This window comes from Carassius gibelio, chromosome B4 (genome assembly GCF_023724105.1).
Source record: "Carassius gibelio isolate Cgi1373 ecotype wild population from Czech Republic chromosome B4, carGib1.2-hapl.c, whole genome shotgun sequence".
NCBI classification, from domain to species: Eukaryota; Metazoa; Chordata; class Actinopteri; order Cypriniformes; family Cyprinidae; genus Carassius; species Carassius gibelio.
Window position 1 is genome coordinate 13,311,175 of NC_068399.1, and position 19,361 is coordinate 13,330,535.

The window sequence follows — 19,361 nt, forward strand, 5'->3', positions numbered from 1 at the left end:
CTCTTTTTTATTCTAAATAAATAAACAAATACTTTTAACTACCTAGAACATCCAAGGAACACCCTAGCAACCATCTTTCTTTGTCTTTGTACTTTAGATATGTAAAGGTTTAGTTATTGAAAACTGGTACCTTTTATAATATTTTTTTCTGCCAACTTATAAAGGCCTCTGTTTCATAGTAAAATCACTAAAACACAATTCATCTACCTATTTATTGCATTTATTATATTTTTGGTAACTCTTTGAATTAAGGAACGATTCTTTCGCATAAATTACCAATTTGCTGCTTATTGATAGTACTGTATGTGAGGTAGTTGTTGTATTAAAGTACTAAAGAATGTTCCCTATTTAAAGGTTTTACCATATATTCTTGTCCATTAAGAGCAACTAACCCTCAGCTAACAAACATTGCTTCTTTCCATAAACATAATAACATGATTGTACCCATCTTCTACAGAGACTGAAATCTCGATTCGTGTTTTAGCTAAAGCTCTGGACCGTAACACAAAGTTCCTGAGGGATGTAAATAACGATGACGATAACAGACGCTTCCATAAATGAACATAAACATCAGCCACCAAATTACCAGCCTGTGGAGAACTTTAATTTTCTTTTGCTATCTTCTCTTGTTCAATCCCACTGATGAACAGAGTTTTATGTAAATGTACCAGTGTGTGGTTTCATCTGAACACAAGCAGATGCTTCTATTATCACTGAAATTCATAAGTATTGCTATCAGCGCTCGTCTAGCACAGAATCTGTCTCTATAGTGCCCTTACAAACATACACGTTTAAATACTGTTTCCCAGCAGGATCATATTGTTTAATCTTATGCATAATGTCTTCCTGACTGTGCTATAGTTTGATATATTGTAAACTTTCAGTCTGCTGTTTACAGCTGTTTCTGCTGAAATTAAAAGTTGCCATCATTGTTCTATTGTCTAGTTTCAGTCACACAGAATCCTCATTTAGGCTTATTCAGACATAATTAAGAACATTAAATAATGCAGGTCATCTTATGAATGATTTGAGGTGAGTCACCAGCAGCCTGAAAGGATTTTGTCCATTCCTGTCAGTTTTCCAACTGACACAAATCCTTAATGATCCAACCTATTCTCCACAGTCGAGACTGATGTCACCAAATAATCCAGGCTGCTCTTTTCATTTTAGATGACTAATGTTTGACATTTTATGAAGAAAATGCGGTGCGTGCCTGTGTAAAGTTGCTACTGTACGATGCTAGTCTGCTGTGATGGTTGACAGGGTGCTCCTATGTGTTTGCTAAGATGTTCTGGATATTTTTATTAGCATGTTGCCTCAAGATAAAACATTGCTTATCAAAACGTCTTGTTTTGGCTAATGAACAAAGCTTACTATAGCAGCTAGCAGTATGCTAAGTAAACAAGGTTGCTAACTGAAGGCATGTGGTGGTAAGCCAAGAGAGTAAGCTAAACTGTTCACTTGCTGCAAACTGAAAACAAAGAAAGATGTATTGTTTTAAACATTTTAGCTTTAATATGATGCGATATGTCATTTAAAAGACATTCATTAACATATTTTCATGATTAAGAATGAAAACACCATTATGTGTTATTCTATTATTTCTTATCAGGCACTGAAGAGCGTAAAATTGGACTAATGGCACACCTTAAGGGAAATGTGCTTTTCACTGCTGCCATAGTGATCAATTGCAGCTTTTTATTTAACGATACATTTCATGGGAAAAGATATCATAAAGTAGTTTGTTTTGTTTGGGCTAAAAGGTTCACCAGCATGGGAAAAAAGGTCCCCAGTATTACTGATTCAAATACTTAAACTAAAGTAATAGGTTTTGCATAATAACAAACTTAAAATATTTATTATAGCCTTAATCTCAACTTATAACATTAATGTAATTAAATTAAATATAAAACACACTACTTGTCAGGTACATTGTATTTGCCAGGACATTAATGTTTTAAAGAAAATATTTTATTGTTTGTTACAGAAAAACAGGTCATGCTCAGATTCCAGAGCCTCGATCATAACATTATAACACGTACCTTCCAATTAGAGACCTGCAGAGGTCCCTGGCTCGGTTAGAAGAAGTGGGCAAGAGCACAGTTCAGTTATATATAGATCAGTGAATGTGAGATATTGCAGATATTCTGGACCCACTTTATATTAAGTGGTCTTAACTACTATGTACTTACATTTTAATTAATAATTTAGTACAATGTACTTATTGTGTACATACATGTTTGTACATTGTACTTATATTTAAAAAAAACTACATGTACATTTATAATTACACTGTTGACCCATACTTTACACCTTAACCCACCCTTAAACTTACCCATACCTCCAACCCTCTCCCTAACCTTACCCATATCCCACCTCAATAGCAGCAAAAGTGTTTTACAATACAATATGAACACAATAAGTACATTGTACTTATTTTTTATGTAAGGACCGATATTCTAATATGTGCTGTATGATTACGTCAATATTTCTTAGCGGCAAAAGCACTCGACCTGTTAAGCAATATATTGTGAGAGGGACATGTGTTACCGCGTCTCATACAACTCAATATAATAAACCACAAAGTTAACAAAACTATCTTCACGTGACTGTTCTTGCATAAGTCATGCTTATGCGTTAACTGGCCCAGCCCTAGTTTATATACATATTCTTCCGCTGGTGCACTTTTATCGTTCCCTCTCTATAAAACTTTTCTCATTCAATGAAATAGTTTTGTTGAGGAAGGGGGGGAAATTTTCAAGTAGAGTTAAAATATGTTATCTGGAGCATGTTCAAATTATTCTGTCTTGCATTAGATCATGTCACGGTTCCCAAGGGGTTGAACGAAGAGACACTGGAGAATACTTTAACTGGACTTTAATCCAACAAACTCAAGAACTCAGATATGACTAAACAGGGGATAGGAAACAAGGGACAGAACTCACCATAAATACCCAGACACCCATGGGACACACCTGGGAGCAAATAAACTAATTAAATCAAATACAGCTGGAAACGAATTAACACAACAAGGACCGGAACAGAAAATACCAAATAAGGAAAACAGGGGTAAATTAAGGAAAAGCAAGTCCAAAACACTGACAGATCTGTTAATGTTACAGTATTTATTGCTGTTGGTCGGCTCTGCTGTGTTCTTGTCGTCTGGGGTAATTTACGCTGGCAGAGAGCAGACCACGTCCACCTGTGTGTCAGCCATTCTGACAGCTGAAAGAGGACCGGCCGTCCGTTGTGACAGCTGTCAGACAGGCTTTTACTGGATGTGCACTCATACCTAGGGATGTTCATACACACACTTACACACGAAAGCACACACTCACAGATGAATCGACATCAAAATGAGGTGGCGACACAGAACATGACAGCGATCCGGTGATGAGTGATACACAGCTGTGTGTGTGTGATAGAGGGATAGCAAAGCACTCTGGGAAAGAATGAAAGCTGATTTCTTTGAGCTTTGACACTGCTGGGCTTTCTTTCAGCTTCATAGTCATATGATATTTTTGTCTTTGTCACATTGCCTGCTGGTGCTGAGACAGAGAGGAAATCGCACAAATATATTCCACAATCCCATTAAGTCGTGGGAGTCCATATGTGTGAGATCATGCGGGTCATAAAGTATATATCCGCGGCACTGACATTTAAAATCAAATAGAAGTGTTTCAGCTTTTATTTCTCTCTTTGTCTCATTTCAGCTTCCAGTGGCAAATACCACTGACGCTCGCAGTGGGAAACTCCAGTCACATATCAACAGAGACCATCATCTGGGTCTCCAATAAAACAGGTACCATGAGTGTTCTCATTAATATTTGGACATAACAAACTGACTCTAAATGTGTAATGTAGTTTAAGCAGCAGACACAAAAAAATACACATTTTCACATTTTCCTTACACCTTGAAAACACATGGGCATACACATCTTAATAATTATTTTCCAAATGCTTTTAAATGAATTTTTCAAGGTAACGAGTGTTTTTGTTGTTGTTTTATTTTTTTTTACAAATGTCATGGACAATTAATTCATAAATATAATTGGGGAGTCGCACCAAATTATAATAATTAAGTCATGAGCTTTTGCCTTGTTGGATACCTAGACCATATTTTAAGAGACTTATTAACCCTGATGAATAATCATGAGAATCCGCATGATATTGTTTGCATGTCTATTGCACTTCACGGATTTGATTTACCTCACAGTTGAAAAATGTTACAAGAATGCATCTCAAGGCTTTTCCTTTATTATATTGCTGCTATCAACTTGATTTTTTTGATATCTAAAAATATCAGAATTATTTTAAATTAGAAGAAAGTAAAAACATGCTCATCATAGAATAGGTACACAAGTCACTGTTGATTGTATTTTTTAAAAATACATTCTTATATTTGAATAGGAAATCAATTGCCATGTTCTAGACATATGAAGTCAAGAACTGCTGTCAACCAGCGACACAAAAAAATAAATAAAGATAAAAGTAAAAATTCAATTGGATTTGCTCATTAAATTCAACTAAATCAGCTCTTGAGAGGTCTTTTATGTAAATGTCCTTTTACAACACATTCAACAAACTATTCATCTCTGAGTCACACATTCATGCAGCAGCTCCACGTCCACCATCATTAAATTCAATTCTGTTACATTCCCTTCCTCTCCATTGGGAGAACGAGGTGGATTTTCTTCGGAAGGAGCCACAGCGAGTCAAATTCCAAGAGCCAGAATTGAATTTGGTCTGGAAGTGATCCATGTGACTCAGAGCTCAGAGTTCCTCTGATTGTGAGACCGTTAAACAGCCTCCATTTTCAGCTCAAAAACAGCCCTCATCAGGGTTACAATGCAGATCCACAGCAGCTGAGACAGAGAAACAGAGACTGTAACAGAGGCCCTATTTATATGCATTAACTCACTGCCTGACTCTTGCAATCTGCCCGCTGACGCTTGGATGCTCCCTGGATCATGATACACTTCAAATGCATTGAGTCCATGAGTGCTCGAAAGCACTTAACCAGTGCATTTGTTATCCATGAAAAAGCACAAGGTCTGGCTGGAATATTACAAGATGAGAATGTGGCAAACACATTAGATTACAGATGTTGTGAATTACGAAATGCTGAATGCATTGTTTCTTCATGTATATTTTCATGCAGGACTGCTTTATGAGTTCATTCCAAAGATGCGCTAAAAAGTTTAAACATTGATATGAATAAAAAGCTTTTTGAGTTCACTGTCAGGCAGAATATATCAGTCTATATGAACCACAGTGAACAGCTTGTTTTATTTTCTGTAATATTTCATTAGAAATATATTTTGATTCTTTACTTTCTGTTGTCTAATGATATTGACATCTGTCTTTCTGCTCATATGCGTGTGAGTCAAGCTACAGTGAGCTGTCAGAAGTGTCATTAAACGTTTGTTTTATGCTCTTTTTTTCACTCGTGTATTTATAGAGACGCACAGAGTGGGTCACGTGGGCAGCGAGACGTGGTTGCTGGGCAACATCAATCAAACGGGCTACTTCAGAGTGAACTACGACCTTCACAACTGGAGACTTCTCATTCAGCAGCTGATGACCAACCCAACGGTAAACTTTCTCTGTCAGTCCATCATCTTTTGAGTTCTCTTTTCTGTCTTTTCTGTCATGATCCTTCTTTTTCCCCATTCTCTCCTGCATGGTTCCTGCTGCATTATAAATGTCTCTTCTTGTTCTCTGCCGGCAGATCATCTCAGTGGGCAACAGGGCCGGTCTGATTGATGACGTCTTCAACTTGGCAAGGTGGGTTCTGTTTGTTACACACAGAGTCATTCAGAGCCTGAAACCTGCACTACAGATCCATTTAACCTCCTTCACAGCCCCACAGAGAAGTGCTGGACTATTCAGTCTAATTCAGCTTTATTTGTGTGCTGCTTTTTATTGTCATGGTAACTGTAACATTATTTCAGGGGCTCGTTTACCTACCAGTGAGGAAAAACTCTTGTATAATAAAAGCCTTTTGAGACCAATTCTGGATTTTTTTTTAGCACAAAAACATCAAATGCATCTCTGTGAGATTTGCAAAGGTCACAATTAAGCAAGTACATCTATATATATTTAATTTCTACTGACTAAATGTACCAATTTATTTTGTTAAACACAACCATTATGGTTTTAAAAGGTTACATTTTTCCCGCCCACTTTTACAAAAATGTGCCTGCACTTAAATGATTTCTCTTCATAAAAAAAAATATATATATATACTTCCAAATGTCTGTTTTAATAATAAGTTGCATTTATGAATGACACTGAGTGGATTAATCTTGAATTTCTAAAACCTATTTTCCCCTAAAAGAGCTGTTATAATTTTTTAACGTCAAAGGACACACAAGGCACTTATACCTAAAGTTAGAGCAGTGAAAATGGATCTTCATCTTCTTGGGATTTCAGATGATTTCATCATGACTGACAGATCTGTCTGGAAGTCTAAGTGTTGCAAGAGTTGAACACTTATTTAGTCAGGTCTGATCACATGTCAGCCGAGACATTATTTTGGATGAAATTCCAAAACTGTCTCATTAGTTTTCTACATAAAGTGTTTGTTTCACATCCTCTGAAGCTGCATGCTTCAATAGTGCTTGCCAAGCTAATTCAAATAGTCATCAGATATAGTATTCAGAATCTGTTTGATCTGCTGATGTTAGGAGAATTACTATGATCAAATCCTGTCATGTAGTCTGTATTTGAAATCTCCATAAGCTACTCTTCTGAAGTGGACCTAGATAATCACTCTGAGAGAATTAGCCAATCAACAGTGCTGTAAATGTGCCTAAATATCAAAAGTAACACAGATTTTCTTTTGGTCAGCCTAAAAATGATCTTGAAAAAGCCATCACAAACCTGAAAAACAGTGCCATCCAGTCAACTTCATTAGGATGTTCATTACTGACAGATGCAGTTATTGTACTGTAATTCTCTTTTCTCCTTTAGCCTGAAGATGTTGCAGAAGAACTCCCCTTTAGCTCATCAAAATGAAACCTGCACTGAGACTACTGAGCCGTTACTGCAATAGCGGATAATAAAATGTGAGAAAAAACCTCTGTGGTCCAGCCTTTTTGCTGCTGCCTAATTGTGTCGATCCCCCAGAGCTTCATCAGTAGCTTGAAACTCATGAACGTCCATTAATGTAAGAGGAAGAGACAGAACGACAAAGGTAGAGAGAGTTTATAGTGCCACAGGCTGCCAAGCTGCCATTATTCCCTCCAGGAACCACTGCTCTCCCTAAGGTCCTCTCTGTTTAACACAAAAACTCTTACTCATTCTGCTTAAAGGGTCATATGATGTGATTAAAATTGTTCCTTTCTCCTTGGAGCGTTACAAGCTCTTGGTGTATAAAGAAGATCTATAAAATTGCAAAGAGTAAAGTCTCCAAAATCCAAAGAGATATTCTTCCATAGTCAACCACATCCTCCCAAAACGGCTCATTCTGACAAGCCCAGGGCCATAGCTGGGGTTTGCAGGTGTATGTAAAGTGTTCCCAGTTCGCTGTCTGCTGTTAAACATACTTCATTTGTTCCTGTGTTGGTATCCCTTTGTTTAATTAAATCCAAGTTAAAGTATCCTCCTCATCTCCTTGTTCCTCCCCGAGTGTATCGTGACACAATTTATCACAGTTTGTTTGCTATTGTTTAGAAAATGGTAATAACATTTGAAAAGAACTGTGTAAGAACAAATTCATTTTGATAATGTCAGATAACTCTGATAGAAAGGTATGCAATGAATTACAGTCAACTAAAACTTCAGACACTGTTGGTATGCCAATATTTGCACAACTGTCAATACTTTGTTGACAATTACTATCCTTAGTTTAGTTAAAATTTACTATACAAATTTTACTTGTACTTCACTGTATGTAGAATTTTTGGGTATAATATGTTACAGTTTACTTTATTTTGCTATCCTCACTTACATAAATTAACTATAGTGTCCTGTACCCACTAGAAAAGAAAAAAAAAAAAAAATATATATATATATATGGGGTCCTAATGGTTTTTTTTTTTTTTTTTTTTTTTTTTGATGAGCTTTGGGCCCCTATACTCATCACTCCTTTCACCTCGCTATCCCAGTGTGTGGATGCTGTTCTGGCTCCTCTGCGACTCCAGGGCATCCACATACTCAACTACATCAATGATTTGTTGATATTAGCTCATTCATAGCAGACATCACTTCGTCACTGATGGGTCATTCTCCCTCATATGAAAGAGTTGTGGTTAAGACCAAATGCCAAGCAAAGTGTGTTTTCTCCATTACAGAGGACCACTTATTTAAGTGTGGTGTTGGATTCGACCACGATGCAGGCACGGTTGTCCCCTGCTCAGCTTGAGTCAATCATCATGGCAGTCAAAATGTTGAAAGAAGGCCAGTCACTCACTGTCAAGCAACTTCAAAGACTGTGGGGTCTGATGACAGTTGCTTCAATGTGATACCTTTTGGCCTGCCGTACATGAGACCCCTACAGTGGTTGTTTAGACCAAAAGGTCTTTGCTTTGCATGCTTTCATGGCATGTTGCTGGGAGCTCCTTGTTGCCATGTATGCTAGCAACGGACAAGCCCTCATCAGTTAAGGAGCAGTCATGAGTGGCCGCTCGCCCCGTGGAGCAGCCGCCATCTCACGTGGCACTTCAACTGTCTGGAGATGCTGTCCATGTTTCTAGCAAAGTTGAAACACATTCTCCCGGACCTAAGAAGTCGCCATGTGTCAGTGTGCACTGGCGACACAGCTGAGGTATTTTGTATCAACCACCAGGGAGGTGTGCGTTCATGCCCCCTTTACAGGCAGGCGTATCAGATCCTTGTGTGGTCCTGGGGGAAACTCCTCTCACTGACAGCAATTAACATTTCTGGGCTTCTCATTATGGAGCAGAAATCCTGTCGAGGCAGGGGCCGAGGCCCGGGGTACGGAGAGCTTTTGGTCAGGCTCTGGTGTACCTGATTGCGACTTGAGAGATATTGCACTGTCCCTTCTGGTACTCTTTGACTCATCCAGCTTCACTGTGGCTGGATGCCATGATATAGACGTGGCTGAAGCTTAATCTGTACGATTTTCTCCTGATTGCTCCCGGCAGTTCAGTTTTGGTGGCCAGTCAGTGGGCAGACACCCCCTGGGCACATGTTTCCTCTGTGGTGCGCTGATGCTGAGGCCTCCGGCCAGAGAAGCTTAAGTTAAGCTGTGGTTTAGGATGCTATTCTAAAGCCTCAAGTCCTCTTATCTCCTTTACTTTGGGGGGTCAAGACTCACTCCTTCTGAAGTTGGCCTTTGGACCTACTTGTTAGGTGCCTACCTGCATTTTCCGCCACTCCTGCCTCCTTTCTCTCATTTTAGCTGTGCTCTTCCACACTAGGCAGGGATTTGTAATTCTGGCAGTGTGGGCATTCTCATTGTCTCGTTGTGCCGAGAGACGGCATCACAGTATCACAAGGGGCGTAAAATGCATTTCAGAAAGGTTGGGCATAGAGGAGCAAAATTATGTACATTATGTGGAAAATATTGTTTTTTTTTCTTCCTTTTTTTACCTTAAACCACATCAACATATTGCATTACACCTGATACAAAAAATAATGTTTTTTGTTTGCAATGTCATATGACCCCTTTAATGTAGGAAATTTTGATAACTGGCAGCTAGAATTAGTCGGCAGCCAAAACAGTGTTTGAGTTTCACTGATGGACTTTCTTAAACATTGCCGGTACTATGTGCCTCACGTTGAGCTAGACAGGGGTTTAACAGGCATGTGGAGGATTGTGTTTTTGGCCACAGATGTTTCCTAAGCATGACGATTCAGTCAACTGGTGACAAACCTGCAGGGAAACTTTTGTTTATTGATGTCACTTTGAGCTGGGAATGGAAACCTGTTCCCCTGCGTTGTGGTACATCATATTCATTTAGTATGTTTATTCGGCTCTGCCTCGTTTACTGAAGTGCTGGATAATTGAAACTTAACAGGACTGAAGGCAAATCCTTTTGTTCCTGAGTTTCAGTCAGGCTTGTACATATGGTTTCTCTCTGCTGTTGTTTACATCTAATTCTAATAAATAAGAGCGGATGTTAACAGGATGTCTTGTTCAGCCTCAGGGCTCAGATCCGTGGAGGTGGTTATTGGCTTTTACTTAGTTGAGAAGTGAAAATGCCAGCCTGCATATTAAAAACAGCATTATCATTAATCACAATATGTAAAATGTCTCATTTCTCTGTAAATTACAGGAATGATGAAGAGTGCTGGTATGTCTGAGGAAACTGAACGGGTGCTGATGCCTTCAGTAATGATACATAATTAAATGCCCCTGGTGCTCATGGGATTCACTCACAGATCAATACTGCCTCACAAAGCTCAGTCAGCCTTTATTATAATTATGAATCACTGGATCAATGGAGGAGAAGCTGGTGTTAGTGAACCCTAGTTTGAGAATAAAGATGATATTTTAAGTGCATTGTTAATTTATTAAAATAATAACTGGGGTAATTGCATAGCTTGTGCATCTTTAAAGCTCAAGAGTTATTAGAACGTTCACTCTTCCCAGCTCTGGCGTAATAAGACTAACAAGACACAGGTGGAATCAATCAATTAACAAGGGGAAACAAGAACAGGAACTAAACAAGGCAAACTAAAAGATTACAAAACAAAAGCACAACGAAGAAAAATAGGAAATATGTTAATCAGGGTTTAAAATGTACTTTTTCACTTTGTCTTCTAACATTTTTAAGTTACCAGCTGTTCAAAACATCAACAAGCCCCCAGGTTAAAATATATATATATATTTTCGAAACAAGATTCAAAACTATTCAGACTTGTTTGTGAGTAGCATTTCTGATAATTTCTCTTATTAATAAGTATGGAAAATAAAATCAAATGCTTTAACACGTTGAAGATTAGCAGACAGGCTGTCGATTCATAAAAAGTGATCAGCTGTTTATAGTTACAATTTTACAAATATTTATTTTACCAGTGTGTGCCTCTATTCATTCATTCATTCATTCAATAAATCAACAAATTATAGTGTTAAATTAGCAGTTACGTTGAGTGTAGCTTCAGTTCTACTTAAACTAAATTAAAGCAATTAACAGTTGCTGTTATTACTGCGATCACTTGTCTTGGCACACACTTCTGTAGAAATGCCAATCTGTTTCTAACCTGATATTAGTATCAGCAGATTGTTGCCGTAGAGGCATAAGGTTTGTTTGTGGCACTTGTAAAACTCCTGTCGACAATTATGTAATTTCTCACACAACAGCAAGAAGGAATTAAAGAACGGTGCTAGAATATATGAGATTTTTCAGATTATTTTCTTTTGACACAATAGTTATAGAGTTTCTTAATAGGCCTTTTTGAAATGCTCTGCTAAAGCTCTGACTAAATGAGCTACAATTACAGGCCAATTTAGAATAACTATTTATTTAGGAGACTAATATGTTACTAATGTCAGTGATATTTGCCTTGTTTAAAAATGAAACAGCTTTTTAATTTAGATTTTAAAAATCATGTTAAAACAATTCCCTCTGTGTTCAAGAGCCACATACTCTTATTTTCAACTCACTGACTGTGTGTGTGTGTGTGTGTGTGTGTGATTTCACGTGTCAAAAGCATGGGAGTGATCAACTCATTCATTACTGTGCTTACTTACAGCAGGGAAAACGTCAGTGCCTCATCATAGTTTTATGGTCATGTTGTGTTCTTTTATTTTTAATGAATATTTCCGCTGAATAATGCAAAAAGAAAAGAGAATTTTTTTTATGGAGAGGATAAACTAAATGACCTTATTCCAGCTGCTACTGTTGGAATGTGGTAATGATGGAAGTGTCTCTAAATATAAATGACAACCATCATGTCATATGCTTTATATTTCCTCTGAAGAAGCATACTTTAATGTTTGATAATTATAGTAATTTAAAGGCTACTAAGTTTTAAAGTGTTGAATCTCAAAGAGAAACACACTAAGCTCTTTGTGTCAAGACTGCATCCTAAACACATATTTATGTGTTAATGGTAATAGATAAATTATTGACCTCAAACTGTTGAATTATTAGAAATGAAAACTTGCCCAATGAGCAGCTACTATGCTTCAGCTCTGCACTGAATATCAGTTATTAATGAGTTATTACTGCAAAGATATCTGATTTGAAAACTGTCCTTCCTTCTGTAATATATTGTGACGAGTGGGGCGGGGCCGAGAGATGTGGGAACGAGCGAGGCTGGTAGAGTGATTGGGAAATCTGCGACACCTGCACCCCACCGCCGGTCTCAAGTCCCACATAGGAGATGGAAGGATATAAAACTGGAGCGACGATAGTGAGGGATGAGAGAGGACCAGGCCTGGATTTTATTTTAGGTTTTGCTTTTGATTTCCGCGCATCAGTTGTCCGTGAGGGGCTGATGCGCTGTTTTGTTTTCGTGTCGTTCATTTCCCAATCACTCTACTGGCCTCGCTCGTTCCCACATCTCTCGGCCCCGCCCCACTCGTCACATATATTAATAGACTGTTGAAAAGGAAGAAGAGCGTGGTTCCTGATCTCAGACACAAACCTCTTTGAACACCTTGAGATAAAACTCTTTTCAGTTAAACGGTATTCATTTATAAACTCATTTGCTGCTTCACCATGGAAATAGTTTGTTTTTAGTTCCTCTCATCCTCAATTGTCTCCTGCTAATGTGAATGCAAATCAGTTTCCCTGAAAATGTTAAAACCCTCCTTGGGTAACAGTGGGTGTCTGTGAGTAACTGTGATTAATGTCCCAATTAAATGTGTGTTGGGTGAATCTGTCCGCGGGAATTTAATGAGTCTGATCACTTCCTTTTTCGTCTGACCTCTGATAGGGAGCATTAATGTGCCCTGCATGAAATTGTGAGAAATTAAGATTCATTTCCTACATTATGAGTCAGAGAAAGGCCTTCAGCAGCACAGGTGGAACATAAATATGATCTCAACTCGATGTTTTCGATTTTTTGAGTGTTGCGTGGGTATGCAAAACTCATTCTCATGATGTTTGGGTTTCAAGAACGGTGCCAAGGCATTCTGGGTGGCCAAAGGTGTGTATTTTAGCAAAAACCAAAGCATTCTCTGGATTCTAGACTCTTGGAAATTATCTTCTCTCTTTTATTTTTGCTCTAAGGATGTCAGCCACTTCTCTTTTTTTCCCACTCTCATGAGAGGCTTGTGAGAGTTTCTAAAAGACTAAAGGGCAAGTCAGAAGGAAATATGAAATTAAAATAAATGGAGGAGGTACCGATGTGTGGCCTAGAAACACAGTCTCATTTGACTAGAGCCCAAGGTCCTGCTGGAGTACATCTGGGACTTGATGTGCCGCTCCAAATTACAGTGAATATGTGCTGTTAATGCTCATGTCTGTGTTTTAGAAAATAACTTATGTATTATGGAATTATGCAAATTGAACACGACTGTAGCCGTACAGGAGAAATTATTTATTTATTATTTTTTTTTTTTTCTTACAGCACATTATGACTCTGTGGCGAGTGGGGCGGGGCCGAGAGGCGTGGGAACAAGGAGTGAGGCCAGGTGTAGTGATTGAAGATGAGCTACACCTGAGCCCCACCGCTAGTATCGAGTCCCACGTAGGAGATGGAAGGATATAAAACTGGAGTGACGACCGTGAAGGACGAGAGAGGACCAGGCCTGGGACATTAGTTTATGTGTTTGGCTTTTATTTATGCGCACCAGTCGTCCGTGAGGGGCTGGTGCGCCGTTTTGTATTTACTTTTGATTATTAAAGTGCTTTTTGATTGTGCGCCGGTTCCCGCCTCCTTCTTCCCGATGAATATGGAGATTTGTTTATTACAGTGGTGCCGAAGCCCGGGAGAAGGAGGGACGCGCTGCTGAAGATCCCTCGCCGCTGTGGTGAATCCGCGGTGCCCTCGAGCTGGCGAGGTATGTGCCGCCATGGACGCTCGAGGCGGTGGGCTGGAGCGAGTTGCCGGGGACGGGCGAGCTCGCTGCCGACCGCCCACGACAAGGAGGGGCGGCTGCCGTCCGTGAGGGAGCGGAGGAGTCGGCGCCGTTCGCCAGGGGGCCGGAGCCTGCCGCCTCCGTGACGGAATCCGGAGGGGCAGGGAACGGGGGACTCCTGCCGCTGCCCAAAATCGGAGGAGCCGTCGCCGTCCACCGGGCGGCGGAGGAGTGTCGTGCCGTCCGCCGAGGGCCGTCCAGTGCCACCGCCGGGCACCGCGGAGGAGATCACCCAGCCGGTGGAGGGCCGAGCAGCAGTGCGTCTGGGAACCGGATTTTTTTTTTTTTTTTTTCCTCTCTCCCCTCTCTCGTCCCTGTCGCTCCTCCTTCCATCTCCTTTTCTCTCGCCTCGTCTGTCCTACCCCCAGGTTCCCGCAGGTCCCCGTGAGCGGTCTCCCCCGGAGGGAAGGGGGGGGGGGGGGGGGAGTAGAGCGCAGTCTCGGGAGTACCCCCCGGCCTGCGAGGGGCGATGGGGGTATGTGGCGAGTGGGGCGGGGCCGAGAGGCGTGGGAACAAGGAGTGAGGCCAGGTGTAGTGATTGAAGATGAGCTACACCTGAGCCCCACCGCTAGTATCGAGTCCCACGTAGGAGATGGAAGGATATAAAACTGGAGTGACGACCGTGAAGGACGAGAGAGGACCAGGCCTGGGACATTAGTTTATGTGTTTGGCTTTTATTTATGCGCACCAGTCGTCCGTGAGGGGCTGGTGCGCCGTTTTGTATTTACTTTTGATTATTAAAGTGCTTTTTGATTGTGCGCCGGTTCCCGCCTCCTTCTTCCCGATGAATATGGAGATTTGTTTATTACAGACTCAAAACGCAAGGCAAAATGCCTGGCAGTTATTCTCAACGAATAATTAGGAACAAAATGAACTGTTTGTAATCCAGTGTTAACGATGTGTCTTCCAAGGGGAAAATATGCAAAATATGGAAATATGTGTCTGATCCTCATGCTTTCCTTTTTTTCTCTCTCTCTCTCTAGAGCAGGGTATTTGCCCCAAAACGTCCCCCTGCAGATGATCTCATATTTGTCTCAGGAGACTGAGTTTCTGCCGTGGCACGCTGCTAGTCGAGCTCTTTACCAGCTGGACAAACTCCTGGACCGCACTGAAGACCACAGCCTGTTCAGCGTGAGTCTGATCTCAGATCAGTTTGCTTTCTGTTTTATTTTAACCTTGACTAGCGCAATAAGAAAGACACGGCGGATATCTAGAAGCACGTCTCAGATGACTCGACTCACCACCAGACAGATTGAACTCAAAACTTTCTCTGATCATCATCCAAAACAGCAGTCCAAAATACAGTATTTCATGAAACAATGCCTGTTTGCTGCAGCATTTTATAAACTCATATGTAGTAAAACAGTGTCCGTCAAATCTCCACCATAGCTAATGTTCAAAATGTCATACTACTTCTCATACATTCCCTGTCTTACCCGTCCACCTGCTTTCATATTCATTAATCACTTTGTTGTTCAAAATATCACTCAAACGCCTACCCACAATCCCTCTGTGCGCATGAGTCATTTCTGCCCCTCCTCTGTAATGGATGACCCTTTAGTGTCGGCAGTGAGAGTGTGATGAATTTTATAGCATCTTCTCTCTATTTCTCTCCATTACTGTGTTTACTGTGAGACAGAGCAGATGTTTAGGATGTAATTCGAGAAAAGAGCTTGAGCAGATTATTCAGGAGCCTTCAGTCTTGTGATCAGGTGTTTCAACCTGTCAGTCCAAACCCCTCTGTCTGTGTGTGTGTGCTGGCCAGTGTATTTTGGCCTGTTCACACACAAACACAGTATGACTAATCGTCAAACCGAGGTTAATGGTGAAATAAGAATACCTCATTTAGTTGCTGTAGTAACAGCTTGAAAAGCTGCAGGCACCTAGTCAGCTGTAGGTCCACTATGTTATGAAAAACAATGTCCTCTATAAGCTTTTACGTGCTCTTATCTGTGTAAGTGTGTGTAAAGGATTTAATTGCGGCATAGCAAGGTCTAATTGCGATCATTCACTTGTCTCAGTAAGAGGGCATGAAGGAAAGCAGTCATGCTAAATTAGCCATGACATTACCTGCTGCGACATTTCCCTCAACCGTATGGCGAGTCAAAACACACACACACACACACACACACACACAAACACACACACTTGAACTGTACATGATAAAAAAAATAAATAAAAAAAAAACTATAATAATTTAAATCCTTGTCTCAACATGGCAACCATACTTATAGTTTTTTGTGTGTTTTGTTTTGCACTTTTGTTTGGTTTTGCTTTACTTTTCATTTTGTTGTTTGTTTTGTTTTGCTGTTTTTGTTTTGTTGTTTTGCTTCATTTAATTTTGTTTCATTAGGTCTATGTTCTAAGACTGGTGGAACCAAAGTATCACAAGTTGGGCTGGCCAGCCACTTCCCCTCAGGGCTCCTTCATGCAGGGGGCTTATCGGACAGAGTGAGTCTTGAATTACATATTTATTGAATTATATATTACAGATATGTGGTCTAAGTAAGGACTCCGAATTGCAAAGTGTGAGTCAGTTATTTTCTTCCCCAGAGATGGGAATGACCTCAGTAGTATTTAATTTTTAATTTCCTCCTTCCTCCATCTTTAACTTCCTGCTGATGTACTTTTCTGTTGGTATCCTTCCCATTGTTTCCTTAGAGAGCTACAGAGAGAGGTAATGATGCTGGCCTGCAGTTTTGGAAACAAACACTGTCACCGACAGGCTGTTTCTCTCATTTCAGACTGGATTTCCAGCAACAAGAACAGGTGAGCAAATTTAGAGAATTTACACAATGACACCCACACCTACACACAGGTGTGACCTGGTGTAGAGAAAATTTATGTAATGCACATTCACAAAAGATATGTTATAATTGTTATTGCTAAAATCATACAAATATATTGCAAAATATGACTGGCTATTGTTCTTTATGTTCAACCCTGCCAAGATTCATACAGTAGGAGCTGTATTCCAAGTGTCCATGGTAACACACATTTGTTCATCTAATTTGTTTTCCCTGCCTCCCACAGCAATGTTCACATTCATGTATGCAGTATCGCATTGTCAAACACACCATGCAACCGGCAGGGACTAATGACCATAACAGAGAATAAAAAGGATTGTGGGTCTGAGTTCTTACTCTACACTTGATATTGTGTTAGCCCCGCTTTTAGGATTTATTATTTTTTGCATGTGTGTGTGTGTGTGTGTGTGTGTGTGTGTGCATGTGTGCTTGTGCCAAACAGTTTGTAGCATGCCAACAAACACATGAAAGACCACATATATAGTTGTAACAAGGAGGTTTAGAGAGTTTTAGAATACATTTGCAAAAGTTGATTAGGGAACGATCTTAAAGACAGAATCATTAAACCAGACAGAGAGTCAGTACCGAAATGGCAGTCCGATCTTTCAACATGCACAAGGGGAATCCAATAGGCAGAGACAAGTAGGCAGGCGAATAGTTCAAACACAAACATCAGTCCAATCAGGCAGTAAATCCAATGGGGCAATCTAAGAAGCAAGAACGTGAAAACAGGCAGAATCATACACAAACAGGCAGTCAAAATAATTAATGGGAAAATGCTTGGTAAAGCAGGTAAACTGGCATTACTTCGCAAAGTATAAACAAGTTGACTTATGTTAAATAGTCCCAAACAGGAAATTATTGTCGAAGCACAGGGAGCCGTGAACAGTCAGTACTCAGGTGAAGGCTCCCTCTGCAACGTGGCATTACAGAATCTGTGGGGAGTCCTTTCAAGGGGATCAATTGGCATGACTTCGAGAATCAATCGTTGATAACTACGATTGAGGTGAAACCATTGGACGGAGGTTAGTCAGTAACAAAGTCTATGGAGAGACGAGACCAAGGACGTTGGGTTATGGGCAGCAGTTGGAGAAGTCCTGATGGTAACTCCTTGGGGGTCTTGGATTGAGCACAGACCTGACAGGCTTTTACATAAGCAGTGACATCTTTGGACATTGAAGGGTAAGCTCATACTGCCTGGAAAGAGCATCTGCTTTACTGTTTTTGCTGCTGGATGATAGGTCACTGTGAATTGGAATCTGGTGAAGAAGAGAAACCAGTGTGCTTGGTGTGGGTTGAGTCTCTTGGCACCTTTGATATATTCTAAGTTCATGTGGTTGGTGACCACCTGAAAAGGATGGACTGCCCCCTCGAGCCAGTGTCTCCATTGCTCAATTGCTGCTTTGATGAACAGTAGTTCTTTATTTCCAATGTCATAGTTTATTTCAGCTGATGTAAGTTTTCTTGAGAAGAATGCACAGGGATACAGTTTACCTAGTTGGCCATGGTGTTGGGAGAGCACAGCTCTGATTCCTGAGTCTGAGAAAATTAGCAAATCCCAAGAACCTTTGAAGCTCCTTGACGGTGGATGGTTGTGGCCATTCAGTGATTGCCTTGACTTTGGCTTCATCCATCTTGACACCCTGGTGACTAACCGAGGAATGATGTCTGCCTGACGTGAAACTCACATTTCTCTGCCGTGACGTACAGGAGATTCTTCAGGAGCCAAGTAAGGACCATCTTGACGTGGTTAATGTGTTCTGCTTCTGAATTGGAGTATATACGAATGTCATCAATGTAGGCAATTAAATACTGATTCAACAAGTCTCTGAAGTGAAAGTGAAAGTTGTGACATTTGCCAAGTATGGTTACCCATACTCAGAATTGGTGCTCTGTATTTAACCCATCCAAGTGCACACACAGAGCAGTGAGAAGGGAACACATCGTGAACACACACCCGGAGCAGTGGGCAGCTATAGATCCAGCACCCGGGGAGCTACTGGGGGTTCAGTACCTTGCTCAAGTCAAGGTCACTTCTGCCATGGGTATTGAGGGAGGAAGAGAACCAGTTCATTTACTCCCTCCCACCTACAACTCCGAGACTTGAACCGGCGACCTTCTGGTAACTAGTCTAGCTTTTTAACCATTAGGCCACAGCTGCCCACAGCTGCCCCAAGATCTCGTTAATGAAGGTCTGGAAGACAGCTGGTGCATTGGCAAATCCATATGGCATGACCTGATACTCATAGTGCCCCCTAGTGGTGAGGAAGTCAGTTTTCCATTCGTCGCCATCCTTAATTTCGAATCAAGTTATATGCACTCTGTAGATCGAGTTTGGTGTATATTCGTGCCTCACAGAGCTGTTCCAGGGCTGAAGGAACCAGTAGCAGGGGGTACCGGAATTTAACATTAACATCATTCAGTCTTCTATAATCAATACAGGGCCTAAGTCCTTTGGCAAAAGTTTGGCAAAACCCACTTATATTGGTTCCTCAATGAACTTGGTGGTAGATGTAAGTATGGCTTGAGTAACACTTTTGGTAACAGGTGGAATC

The 19,361-nt window shown here is 40.5% G+C and overlaps 1 protein-coding gene across 1 annotated transcript in view; it reads left to right on the top strand.

The window, feature by feature from the left end:
• Positions 1-19,361, top strand: part of LOC127956899 (thyrotropin-releasing hormone-degrading ectoenzyme-like) — a 141,993-nt gene that overhangs the window by 108,843 nt on the left and 13,789 nt on the right. The window contains exons 10-15 of the mRNA XM_052555177.1: positions 3,714-3,802; positions 5,462-5,595; positions 5,732-5,787; positions 14,983-15,130; positions 16,353-16,450; positions 16,661-16,768. Coding sequence (XP_052411137.1) covers positions 3,714-3,802; positions 5,462-5,595; positions 5,732-5,787; positions 14,983-15,130; positions 16,353-16,450; positions 16,661-16,768 — 633 coding nt within the window. The remainder of the gene's footprint in view (positions 1-3,713; positions 3,803-5,461; positions 5,596-5,731; positions 5,788-14,982; positions 15,131-16,352; positions 16,451-16,660; positions 16,769-19,361) is intronic.